Source organism: Nerophis ophidion, linkage group LG09 (assembly GCF_033978795.1).
Source record: "Nerophis ophidion isolate RoL-2023_Sa linkage group LG09, RoL_Noph_v1.0, whole genome shotgun sequence".
NCBI lineage: Eukaryota > Metazoa > Chordata > Actinopteri > Syngnathiformes > Syngnathidae > Nerophis > Nerophis ophidion.
Window position 1 is genome coordinate 75,718,225 of NC_084619.1, and position 14,314 is coordinate 75,732,538.

Consider the following 14,314-nt stretch of genomic DNA (forward strand, 5'->3'; position numbering starts at 1 on the left):
AATGACAACTCTTCATAAAATTGCTTAAATTTTAGGTTTTTCTTGTAAATTGCGACTGTTATTGAGTAAAATTCCCACTTTTATCATAATATGTTCAGTTTTTCTTGTAAATCGTTGACTTGCGTCTCGTAAAATGACAACTTTTGTTACAATACTGCCAAAATTCTAAGTTTTTCTTGTGAAATTCCAACTCATATTTATAACAAGCATATTTTAATGGAATTTTTACCCATCGTCCACAATCCTCTCATCCTTTTCTGAGCATTCTAAACAGTAAAAAACTGGTAGTATTAGGCGGCTGGCTAACAATGCAAGTAATGGCCATTTATCTATCCTGTGTTTTAAAATGCATCCCAAAACAGCCAACATTGCACAATTTACATTCCGTGACCTGCAGAGCAACCAAGTTATGGCGACATTGTTATTTTGAAGCTAGCAACGCCATACTACTTTTCTAGCATAGCAAAAACAATGCCTTGCTCACGTTTCTCCTCTGAACACTTGTCAGCTGCTAGCTGGCTTGAGCTGCTAACAAAGAAGGTTGTGACCTGCCTTATAATAAAGATGAAATAGGAGCTGATGTTGCTGTAGTTCAGAAAAAGTCATGCTAGGTAATAAATCAAGGGTGTCCAAACTACGGCCCGTGGGACATCTTCAATTCGGCCCACTTGACAGCACAAGTCCAACAAGCAATCTGACCGGGCATGGTGTTCACATATTCAATTCAAATATTTTCATTTGATTGATGTTTATTTGTCGCCATCTTCAGGACAATGTGAGCCAGACAGGCTAATTTCTAAAATACAATGCACAGCATTTGTTTATATGACCTAATCCAAACAACCTCCCCTAGACATGGCACACACACAAAAAAAACCCCACTAACGCCTAAAAACAATTCAAAATTACATCCAATTAAATCAATTGCAAGGCATGATGGGAAAATAAAAATAAAAACTCCCTCCACATTTTAACTGCTTGGATAATGCCAAAATGTGAAGTTTTTCTTGTGAAATTCCAACTCTTATTTTATTTTTTATTTTTTTAATATTTACATAGTATAAAAAAGAAAGAGAAAACAGAGACAAAAAAAAAAAAAACACCCGACGGGATTTCGTTATTCTTTCTTTCTTTCTGATCCTAGTGTATTTCCAACATGAACATACTTGCCACATAATACATCAAACAATGTCATATTATTTCACATCACATCATGTCCGAGGAGGAGTGGGAAGAAGCAGAGCTTATTTAATCCTACGTTAGAGCGTTTACAAATATATACATTTATTTACAGACCTTTTTTAATAATAAAATGACATCCGTCAATGAGTAATACAACAGTTCTGTAATACATAATTCAGTCATTATTAACATACTGAGATGAAAAATATCTTATTTTCAATAAGGTTGAACGTGTTTTTTGCCACCTTGTGTTGTGTGTTTTGTATGTGGGATTTTCCAGTTCGTTTTGTCATCTATTAATACTCCCAGAGATCTGCTTTCTTTTACCCTTTCAATATCTACTCAGTCTATTTCAGGGGTGTCCAAAGTGCGGCCCGCAGCTAATTGCTAACACATTCTGGAAATGCTATTGCAAAAATAAAAAAAAGAACATTAAAAATATTGGAATGAGGTGAAGGCCCTGCGATGAGGTGGCGACTTGTCCAGGGTGTACCCTGCCTTCCGCCCGATTGTAGCTGAGATAGGCGCCAGCGCCCCCCGTGACCCCGAAAGGGAATAAGCGGTAGAAAATGGATGGATGGATGTATTTATTATTGATGTTAGTCAATATAAATCTTTATACATCTAGAAAGGCTGGTCCTAAAGAAGTAGGTATTTGTTGGAGGTCCCAATAAGGTCAGAGATACAATATCGTGTGTGTGTGTGTTTATATATGTATCCATCCATCCATTTTCTACCACTTATTCCCTTTGGAATCGCAGGCAGTGTACACCCTGGACAAGTCGCCACCTGATGCGTATATGTATACATAGATATATAAATAGTCCTCCAGACACATGTTTTTCTCTAAATGAGGTGAAGTGAAGTGAATTATATTTATATAGCGCTTTTCTCAAGTGACTCAAAGCGCTTTACATAGTGAAACCCAATATCTAAGTTAGATTTAAAGCAGTGTGGGTGGCACTGGGAGCAGGTGGGTAAAGTGTCTTGCCCAAGGACACAACGGCAGTGACTACGATGGCACAAGCGGGAATCGAACCTGCAACCCTCAAGTTGCTGGCACGGCCACTCTACCAACTGAGTTGTCCAGGTCTGCTCTAATCCATGATGTCATCTCCTCCTGTGCGTCCGGCTTTAGATTCCTGGATGGGAACGTTCTGGAAATCAACAAGGAGTTCCAGCCCTACCTGGGCGAAGGCGGCCGGATCCTGGAGATCCGCTCGCCGGACATCGTGGCGAGCGTGAAGAAAGCGGCCCAAGCAGTGGGCTACACGGAGGGCGCCCTCCTGGCCTTGGCCATCATCATCATCCTCTGCTGCATCCCTGCCATCCTCATCGTCATGGTTACCTACAAGCAGTGAGTACCTCCTTCAAATAACATCATTTGGGATGAAGCCCTTCTTCTCGTTTATTCGGCGTGTCCTCATTGGACGGACTGAGCGGCTTCATCTCCCACACGCGCTGGGAAAGCAAATGAATGAAGTCTGGTTTGTAACAAAGACCAGGAGTCACTTGTGATGTCATAGTGTCTTTTAATGCCGCTTAATTATGTCAGAGCCACACAAACACGCACTCACAAACAGTCTGGCTCGCTTTTTCCTCTTTCCTCTGCACTCATTATGACATTTTGGTGATTAAAAACCCAACCGGGTTTTTGGATGAGTACTAACCCCTGTGGCGGGCAACAATATTGTGTAACTGCATGCTGTAGATCAGCTGTCAACTCCCTTTTTATTGAGGGCCACTTGTGAGACATGAATATAAAAGGATTCGCTTCATGACGATAACAATATAATGAGGGTTGCCTATGCATTTGATTATACTATATATTATATTATCTGGTTGTACTATATATTATATTATTGATTATACTATATATTATATTATTTGGTTATACTATATATTATATTATTTAATTGTACTATATATTATATTATTTGGTTATACTATATATTATATTATTTAATTGTACTATATATTATATTGTTTGGTTATACTATATTATATTATTTGGTTACACCAGGGGTAGGGAACCTGTGGCTCTTTTGATGACTGCATCTGGCTCTCAGATAAATCTCAGCTGACATTGCTTAACATGATAAGTAATGAATAATTCTGCTGGTAATCAGTCAAAAATAACGTTCAAAATACAAAACATTCTCATGCATTTTCATCCATCGATCCGGTTTCTACCGCACCTGTTCAAGAAGTCGCATTAATGGTAAGAAGTATTTTATTTACATTTGTAACATTGTTACAAAGTTATTAAAAAGGATAGGATACTTATTATACTGTAAAAATATTGGTCTTTCTAAAAAATGCATGCATATAGTTGTATTCAGTGTTAAAATGAAAAAAAAAAAGATATCTCTCTCACGGAAATACTTTTAAAAATATTTGGCTTGTGTGGCTCTCTCAGCCAAAAAGGTTCCCGACCCCTGGCTTATACTATATATTATATTATATATAATATAGCTATTATATATTATATATACAAACCCCGTTTCCTTATGAGTTGGGAAATTGTGTTAGATGTAAATATAAACAGAATACAATGATTTGCAAATCCTTTTCAAGCCATATTCAGTTGAATATGCTACAAAGACAACATATTTCATGTTCAAACTCATACACTTTATTTTTTTGTGCAAATAATCATTAACTTAGAACTTCATGGCTGCAACACGTGCCAAAGTAGTTGGGAAAGGGCATGTTCACCACTGTGTTACATCACCTTTTCTTTTAACAACACTCAATAAACGTTTGGGAACTGAGGAAACTAATTGTTGAAGCTTTGAAAGTGGAATTCTTTCCCATTCTTGTTTTATGTAGAGCTTCAGTCCTTCAACAGTCCGGGGTCTCCGCTGTCCTATTTTACGCTTCATAATGCGCCACACATTTTCCATGGGAGACAGGTCTGGACTGCAGGCGGGCCATGAAAGCTTCCCCTTTGGTCCAAATGACACGATGTCGAATATTTTCAAAAACAATTTGGGGCGGGATAGCTCGGTTGGTAGAGCGGCCGTGCCAGCAACTTGAGGGTTGCAGGTTCGATTCCCGCTTCCGCCATCCTAGTCACTGCTGTTGTGTCCTTGGGCAAGACACTTTACCCACCTGCTCCCAGTGCCACCTACACTGGTTTAAATGTAACTTAGATATTGGTTTCACTATGTAAAGCGGTTTGAGTCACTAGAGAAAAGCGCTATATAAATATAACTCACTTCGCTTCACAAATGTGGACTCCTCTGACCACAGAACACTTTTCCACTTTGCATCAGTCCATCGTAGATGATCTCAGGCCCAGAGAAGCCGGCGGCGTTTCTGGATGTTGTTGATAAATGGCTTTCGCTTTGCATAGTAGAGTTTTAACTTGCACTTACAGATGTAGCGACCGACTGTATTTAGTGAAAGTGGTTTTCTGTTGTGTTCCTGAGCCCATGTGGTGATATCCTTTAGAGATTCATATCGGTTTTTGATACAGTGCCGTCTGAGGGATGGAAGGTCACGGTCGTTCAATGTTGGTTTCCGGCCATGCCGCTTACGTGGAGTGATTTCTCCAAATTCTCTGAACCTTTTGATGATATTATGGAGCGTAGATGTTGAAATCCCTAAATTTCTTGCAATGTCACTTTGAGAAAGGTTGTTCTTAAACTGTTTGACTATTTGCTCACACAGTTGTGGACAAAGGGGTGTACCTCGCCCCATCCTTTCTTGTGAAAGACTGAGCATTTTTCTGGGAAGCTGTTTTTTGTACCCAATCATGGCACCCACCTGTTCCCAATTAGCCTGCACACCTGTGGGATGTTCCAAATAAGTGTTTGATGAGCATTCCTCAACTTTGTCACGTGTTGCTTGCATCAAATTCTAAAGTTAATGATTATTTACAAAAATAAAGTTTATGAGTTTGAACATGAAATATGTTGTCTTTGTAGCATATTCAACTGAATATGGCTTGAAAAGGATTTGCAAATCAATCAATCAATCAATCAATGTTTATTTATATAGCCCCAAATCACAAATGTCTCAAAGGACTGCACAAATCATTACGACTACAACATCCTCGGAAGAACCCACAAAAGGGCAAGGAAAACTCACACCCAGTGGGCAGGGAGAATTCACATCCAGTGGGACGCCAGTGACAATGCTGACTATGAGAAACCTTGGAGAGGACCTCAGATGTGGGCAACCCCCCCCCTCTAGGGGACCGAAAGCAATGGATGTCGAGCGGGTCCAACATGATACTGTGAAAGTTCAATCCATAGTGGCTCCAAGACAGCAGCGAGAGTCCCGTCCACAGGAAACCATCTGAAGCGGATCAGCAGCGTAGAGATGTCCCCAACCGATACAGGCGAGCGGTCCATCCTGGGTCCCGATGAGCGGTCCATCCTAGGTCTCGACTCTGGACAGTCAGTACTTCATCCATGGTCATCGGACCGGACCCCTTCCACAAGGGAGGGGGGGACATAGGAGAAAGAAAAGAAGCGGCAGATCAACTGGTCTAAAAAGGAGGTCTATTTAAAGGCTAGAGTATACAAATGAGTTTTAAGATGAGACTTAAATGCTTCTACTGAGGTAGCATCTCTAACTGTTACCGGGAGGGCATTCCAGAGTACTGGAGCCCGAACGGAAAACGCTCTATAGCCCGCAGACTTTTTTTGAGCTCTAGGAATCACTAATAAGCCGGAGTCTTATGAACGCAGATTTCTTGCCGGGACATACGGTACAATACAATCGGCAAGATAGGCTGGAGCTAGACCGTGTAGTATTTTATACGTAAGTAGTAAAACCTTAAAGTCACATCATTGTATTCTGTTTATATTTACATCTAACACAATTTCCCAACTCATATGGAAACAGGGTTTGTAACATAGCTTGCTAACACCTTGCAACACTAATTCTGCCAAGATGCCACAATATACACCCCCCCTACCACCAACCCGCCCCATCTCCTGAATATGGAGGTCTCAAGGTTGCCAAGTACTTGCAGGGCTCCGTCGATGTAATCCTACTGTACTTTAATCACTTTGAATTGAAGTTATGCTTTTAAAAAAATGTAACTGTGGTCTGTTTGTGTCTCCCTCTCCTCACTCTCTCTCTCTCTCTCTCTCTGCCCTCATGGTCGTTACCCCCGCCAGGTTCAAAGAGTAAGTAATGCCGCCTATGCAAGTTACTTCATCACCGCCTGAGAGGTGCACTTTGTCTCTGCTTACTTATTCATTAGGTCATGTAAATGGGATGTACATATCTGTGTGTAATATCATACACGGCACATTCATCACCACGGTTACCAGATGAATGTTTCATTACGGCAAAATAGCTTTTTTCTTTACATCAAAGCTCATTAGATTTAAAGGGAAATCCAGCCAGTGTCAACCAGGCTTGCAGATTAGCGTTAATACTCTCTCACTTGCTAATGAGGCTGTGATATCCAATGTGTTGGCATCTATACTGATATCATTTGTTGTGGAAATAACGAGGCATCGTCGTACGCAGGCGGCAGGCGGAGTGCGCTAAGACGGCCAGGATTCAGATGGCGTTGCCACCGGGCGGCAAGGCGGCACCCACCGCCGCTGGAGGGGCCAACCTGTATGAAGAGCTCGGGGACAGCAGCATGTGAGTCGGCCCTGGGCCCTGGTTTGGAATTCATTACCTGACATCACCTGTATCGGAGTCGTTTTCACCGATGGCCACATGGCAGTTGTGTTTGGGCCCCAGAGGGCCGCCTCTAACAATGAATATTATTATCACACCGTTTGTTCTATGCATTTTATTAGAACGCCGCAGTAATTTCACTTCAAAATGTAGTGCACATTACTGTAAATGCAAAAAATAGAATAGGACAGGACTTTATTGTCATTGCACAAGTACAATGAAACTATGATTTCAGCACAAACCCGTTCAGGATTAGACAAACAAAGAGTGTACAGGGTGACAGAACAGGAACGCTGATGGGGCGCCACAAGGTGCCCCGTAAAAGATGGGGAAAAAATTTAAGACGCTGGGGAAGAAGACGAGTAAAAAAAAATACAATCTAGACTGGGCTCCTAAGGGGGGGAAAAGAAAACCTACATGCCATTCACACATAAACATGTCACATATAATCGCGACAAGTCTCAACAGAGGTGGGGGGAGTTGGGACCCTGGAGGTGGACTGGTGCTATAAAGCGCTGCCAGCCATCCATCATCCTAAAGGAGAATCTAAGCGGTGATGAAGGTGTGGGGGTTGTGTGTGTGTGTATGCCCATTGTCTTGGGTGAGTTGATGTAGTGTCCATAGGCCTGGGGCCATTCCGCATGCAGAAAGGGACGGAGTGAGGTCATTATACAAAGGCAGCTCAATTGTTAGATTTTTATTGTAAAATTTACATAATTTTTTTACTGTAAATAAAAAATAAATGCAATATTACACTTAAATGTTGCACCTCAGCTGACAGTTTTTTTGATTTTTTACTGCAAATCAAAAACTGTCGATTTTTCAGTGTATTATTGTAAATGCCAAAAAGGCACCATAGTTTATTACAGTAAAAAAAAGTACTGTTTTTTTTTCATTTAGAGAAAAAAATGCTGTAAATTTCACAATTTTGCCACGAAATTGATTGCTACTTTACATTGCACAATCACTTGCTTTGAAATAATTTTTATTGGTATTTATTTTTAATTAAAGAAAAAATGATCTGAATTAAAGATGTCCGATAATATCGGACTGCTGATATTATCGGGCGATAAATGATTTAAAATGCGCTATCTGAAATGATCAGTATCGGTTTGAATCAGAGAGAGCTGCATCCAAAGAGTACAAAGATATTGTGCCTGGGATTGGTAGAAAGTTTTCAGGCATGTCAACAACACCCCTCTGCCCTGGTTGTTTGTTAGCCAGTTTATCCAAAAGATCTCTAGGTTGTTTTTGCTCGGTTCCTCCTGTGGTTGTTTCATCCTTTGGAGGCTTAAGTTGCGTTAGGACAAAATCTGTCCTTGTTTGACCACAAAATCCAGAAAGCGCCGCTTGACTCTGCACTTTATGAGCCGGCGCCACTTTGGGTCTGCCAGGCATTACAATGACTGCATAGAGACAGCGACAGATAATGGAAACTGGCGATCTTGGCGCATGGCCACGGACTGTCACCATGCGCCTTAGGGCTACTCCACCTTTGAGTTACTTCATGTGGCAAGCGACACAGCGACTTCACGCTTATTGATTTAAATGACATTTCTGGCACCTCTCCCTGGGTTTTCTTACCATCTGTCTGTGTTTTCTGTCCTTGCCATCATTTCTTGTCCTCGTCTTTCTGGATTCAGACTGCAGTAAGTAACCACAGAATGTAGAACTCACAAATCCTTAAATCGCGGGAGCCTTCAGTCCTATTTTTGCTCCTGGTGTAGATTTTAGATGCTTCTAATCAGTATTTTTCCCACATAGTCTAAGGATGCCACCTGTGCCTTGTCCTATCCTGATACCATGCAGAGTCTTAGTCTAGGCCAAGGCTTCATCCAAGCCAATTACCAGCGAGCACATGCCGCTTATTCCAAACTAAACCGCAGTGTTAAGCATGGGTTGCAAAAACGAGATATTTTGAGGTAGTAAAGAACCGTTGACGTAGGCGATACGGTGGACCCCGGGGCGTCAAAGTTATCAGTTCCGGTTAAGATTGTAAAATAACTTACGGTTGTGTGAATGCCTCTTTTGGATTAAAGTTTGTGTTTACTTGTATTGCACACAAACAAAACATGAAATAGACTTGGAAAAAACACATTTTTGGAGGCAAGAGAGGTTGTCTGATACTGTTTATTGCCTAGTTTTATGTCATTTTTAGGATGAATTCCAAGAAACCATTTAAGTTCCAAGAGTCTTTGATTGATTGATTGAAACTTTTATTAGTAGATTGCACAGTACAGTACATATTCCGTACAATTGACCACTAAATGGTAACACCCGAATAAGTTGTTCAACTTGTTTAAGTCGGGGTCCACGTTAATCAAGTCAAGGTATTATAATTTGTGAATTCCAGTTCAACCATTAGGTCAACCAAAAAAATATTAAATAATAATAAATATGATCTCGCACGGTTGTTTTCAGACTTTTTTCACGAACTACCACCTCAGAAAACCTCCATGTACCACTTAATGAGCAACACTGAAATATAGTTTGAGACCCCAGGGTTCAAAGTTATCAGTTCCGATTAAGATTCTAAAACTGTTGGATAAAAGTTTGTATTTAGTTGTATTGTACCCCAAAAAAATATGAAGTAGACTTTGAAAAACACATATTTGGAAGCAAGAGAGGTCATCCGATACCGTTTATTGCCTAGTTTTATGTAATTTCTGACACATTTTCCTTTTGACGTTTTTAGGATGAATTCCAAGAACCCATTTAAGTTCCAAGAGTCTTTGATTGATTGATTGAAACTTGTATTAGTAGATTGCACAGTACAGTACATATTCCGTACAATTGACCACTAAATGGTAACACCCGAAAAAGTTGTTAATTTTGTTTAAGTCGGGGTTAACGTTAATCAATTCGAGGTATTATAATTATTGAATTCCAGCTCCCAGTAGATGATTGGTATTAGGGCCAACCTAAAAAAATTAAATAATAATAAATAAGATCTCGCACGGTTGTTTTCCAACTTTTTTCATGAACTACCACCTCAGAAAATCTCCAAGTACCACTTAATGACCAACGCAGAAATATAGTTTGGGAGTCACGATCTAGAAACAACGTTTAGGCTGTTTCCGTAAGAATTTAGCATATTGTTATGAAAATTACCTTTGACAATTGCCTTCTGTGAAGTAAAAACATATTTTAGTTCTATATGACAAACAAAATAGGAGTACACTTTTTGTTAAAAACAGATTTGAAGACACGTTAGATCATCTGATCTCAAGTCGACGCACCTCGCCTTACAACATTTTGACATATTTCCCTTGAAGTTTGCATCGTCTTTTATAAGTTCCCTCTGCGGAGTAAATGCTTGTTTTTAGTTCTGTCATAAACATGAATTATTCAAAACACTTTGAAAGGTACAGATGTGGAGGCAAAGGGCTTTGTTTATTACCATGTTGGTCTTGGCATCGTTTTTTGCATCGTATTTAGACGTCAAAACTTTTGAGTTCCAAGCGTCTCTTCTCCGTACTATAACTCAACTTTAGGTTGGAACCCTCAGTTGAAGGATTGGTATGAAAATTTAACGATTATAAGAATTATTCAAGACTGTTTCTTACATTATTTAGCAACTTCAATAGCATTTGAGTTGTAAACGCTGCTGGTAATTGGTATCAGTAGAATGTTCTCTAGAAACCTTCAAACCAAACCAATACTTTTTCCATCTCTCTTTTGTTGTAGATCCCTTAGAACTTCACTTTTACTTGTTTTCAAGTCTTTTTGTTCTTCACCTCCACCTTTTCCGCAATAGGGCTAAAAAGTCTGTCATTGAGGAGGCCGACCACCAAAGGAATCTTAGTACCTTTGCCTGTCGCGCACTTGCCGCTCACAGCAACGGAGCGCTGCATGTCAACTTGCCGAAGTCGGAAAGCAACGTGACCTTCCTCTCCGACCGCAACCCGCTAACCACACACAACCCCGTCTACAGAGACAACAGTCTTCGAGGAAGCCCTCCTGAAAAACGCTTCTCCTTCTCGCCGCCTCACGCTGAATGGCCAGGGTTCGCCTGGACGATGCCGGCTCGCATTCATGCGGAGAGTTACGAGGCACCTCGGAGACAAGCCCTCATGGACCCGGCTGATTGGGAGGTGCAGATTCTCCAGGCGACCATGAGAGAATCAAAAAGTTCAGAAGTTCTCCCCTTGAGTGGCAGGTCCGAGACAAGACTGTCAGTCCGTGAGCAAGCGAGGCACTTTGAGCAGCAGGCCTTGGTGGAGCGAGCCCTCATGCAGAACACCCAAGGCTCACTCTCCCCGATACTTGTCAGGGATCAAGATGGCACTGATGTGCTGGAAGTGACCTCAGAGACTCTCCTTTCCATCATGGACTATCCTTCCTCTTTTGGCATGGACGTACCCCCAAATATCGTGGTCACTCAGGGAGATGAGGCATGGCCCGTACCCAGCCAGCGGTCGACTCCCCCTGTCCTTAAGAAATTCAGCTCCAGCATCTCCAACTACATGACAGTGCAGCCATGCCAGATCCACGTGGAGATCATACCAGACCCACCAGAGAACCCGCCGCCCCCTCTTCCAGAGCGTCAGTCCTCTTTGCCCCCTTCGCCCTCGTCATCCTCCAGCCCCGATCCGCCTTCATTTTCACCTTCACCCCCTAACATCCCTAAACTTAACCATCAAGCCTCTCCTCCACCTTCTCCTCCCAATGAACCAGTCTTCCCCCCACCTCCTCCGCCCCTCCCACCGCCCTCACCCCCTATCAACCAGACCCGCCCGGTCGGACAGTTTGTCCCGACCTCTTTGCTGCCAGTGTCCTCGCTCCGCCCCGTTTCCGAACGCAAGCTCCACTCTCCCCCCGTCACACCGCGGCCCGACAGCGGCAGGAAGGAGCTGAGAGGGATCCTCAAAAACCTCCAGAATCTGGCCGACATCGAGCGGTCCGTTGCCAACCTGTACAGCCAAGTGGACAGAAACTGCAAGGTGCCCAGGTTTACGAAGAAGCCACAAGAGACTGAGTGGTCGGAGGGTGCTAACACTTTGCAAGACTCTGATTTCAGCGCTGAGCGGAGCTTGCCAAAGCCCGACACTCCCAGCTCTGCGGTCCAAATCAGCTCAGGCGTAAAGTCTGCTGAAATCACTGAAAGCGGCGAGGACGTGGCGGCCGAGGTGCACAGCTCAAACGCTGCTGAGCTCAGCGAGCCCTCATCCTCTCAAACCACAGTGTTCTGACTTCCACTCTTGTCTTTCTTCTCATTATCCACGTTTTTTTATCTCCGTTCTTGTTTTTTCTTCTTTGTTTCAGTTTCCTGAATTTTGCACAGTTGGTAGTTTTGCCACATTATGCTTTGGTTTCGATTGTGTAGATTTCTAAGAGACAGTGCTTTTTTTTTTTGGTTTGTTTTTTTATCCGCAATGTTGTCTTGAAAGCCGCCATCTGCCAAAAAGAAAGTGTACTCAGCGTTACTGCATTGATTGTACGATGTGCTTATAGGCCTGCTTTGCATCATAAAAGAGTTTAACCGGCGTTTAGCACTTTTTTCTGCTACCGGCGCTAAGGGAGACATAAAAGTTTCCAACAATCTTGTCATGTTGCAGGGGACCTGTAGTCATTGTGTGTTCCGTTGCTTGGATTTACATGACGTCACCTTCGGCTCATTAGATATGCGTGGTGGTCAAGGATGGGTACGAAGCGCCACTTAGTCTTTCTCGAAGAAAAATGCCCTAACGCGTTGTTTTCAGCTGTAAAAACAGATCAATTCGCGAAAAGAATAAATGGTTCTTCAGAGGTCCTCTAGAGGTAATCAAAGGCGGAAAAGTGCAAGAGTTTAGGAAATGGGCGACGAGATAAGGAAGCAGAGTTGAAAAATCCAGAAGTTTACAGCGTTCACTTGTTTAAAGGTTTGTTTGGTATCATTGTGGTTTCTTGTTTATTATTTCCCATTTAAAATTCAATGTTGGAATGAACATCATTACCCAACATTGATTAAATGTTGTAAAAAACATTGTATTTATGTTGCAAAATGACCAAAATTCAATGGTTAAATCAACGTCAGAACCCAACATTGATTAATTGTCGTCAAAAAGCATGTTGTTCCAACGTAATATTGTTATAAATATTGGTTGGAAAATGACTAAAATTCAATGTTCGAATCAATGTCACAACATGACATTGATTAAGCGTTGTCAAAAACATTGTATTTATGTTGTAAAATATTGGCTGGAAAATGACCAAAATTCAATGGTCAAATCAACGTCAGAACCCATCATTGATGAAATGTTGTCAAAAACCATGTTGTTTCAACGTTGTATTTGTGTTTTTAAGTAATGTTTGGAAAATGACCAAAATTCAATGGTCAAATCAACGTCAGAACCCAACATTGATTAAACGTTGGCAAAAAGCATGTTATTTTAACGCAATAATGTTGTACAATATTGGTTGGAAAATGACTAAAATTCAATGGTCAAATCAACGTCAGAACTCAACATTGATTAAACGTCGTCAAAAGCATGTTGTTTCAATGTTGTATTTGTGTTTGTGATATAATGGATGGAAAATGACTAAAATTCAATCGTCAAATCAACGTCACAACCCAACATTGATTAATTGTCGTCAAAAAGCATGTTGTTCCAACGTAATATTGTTATAAATATTGGTTGGAAAATGACTAAAATTCAATGTTCGAATCAATGTCACAACCTGACATTGATTAAGCGTTGTCAAAAACATTGTATTTATGTTGTAAAATATGGGCTGGAAAATGACCAAAATTCAATGGTCAAATCAACGTCAGAACCCATCATTGAGGAAATGTTGTCAAAAAGCATGTTGTTTCAACGTTGTATTTGTGTTTTTAAGTAATGTTTGGAAAATGACCAAAATTCAATGGTCAAATCAACGTCAGAACCCAACATTGATTAAACGTCGTCAAAAAGCATGTTATTTTAACGCAATAATGTTGTACAATATTGGTTGGAAAATGACTAAAATTCAATGGTCAAATCAACGTCAGAACCCAACATTGATTGTTGTCAAAAAGCATGTTGTTTCAACGTAAATTATTATAAATATTGGTTGGAAAATGACTAAAATTCAATGGTCAAATCAACGTCAGAACCCATCATTGAGGAAATGTTGTCAAAAAGCATGTTGTTTCAACGTTGTATTTGTGTTTTTAAGTAATGTTTGGAAAATGACCAAAATTAAATGGTCAAATCAATGTCAAAACCCAACATTGATTAAACGTTGTCAAAAAGCATGTTTTAACGCAATAATGTTGTAAAATATTGGTTGGAAAATGACTAAAATTCAATGGTCAAATCAACGTCAGATCCCAACATTGATTAAACGTCGTCAAAAGCATGTTGTTTCAATGTTGTATTTGTGTTTGTGATATAATGGATGGAAAATGTCTAAAATTCAATGTTCAAATCAACTTTACAACCCAACATTGATAAAAAAAAGTCGTCAACAAGGATGTTGTTTTGACGTAATAATGTTGTAAAATATTGGTTGAAAA

General features: G+C 40.8%; 1 protein-coding gene across 5 annotated transcripts in view; it reads left to right on the top strand.

The window, feature by feature from the left end:
- The window catches only part of pcdh15a (protocadherin-related 15a), a 564,893-nt gene that overhangs the window by 531,124 nt on the left and 19,455 nt on the right, over window positions 1-14,314 (top strand). For 2 of the 5 annotated variants that reach the window (XM_061911785.1, XM_061911784.1), the window contains exon 31: window positions 2,321-3,046. In XM_061911785.1, coding sequence (XP_061767769.1) covers window positions 2,321-2,543 — 223 coding nt within the window. In that variant the 3' untranslated portion in view covers window positions 2,544-3,046. Of the gene's footprint in view, window positions 1-2,320; window positions 3,048-6,317; window positions 6,327-6,675; window positions 6,796-14,314 lie in introns of those variants that run through there. The other 3 variants (XM_061911783.1, XM_061911786.1, XM_061911787.1) reach the window with 2 other exon arrangements.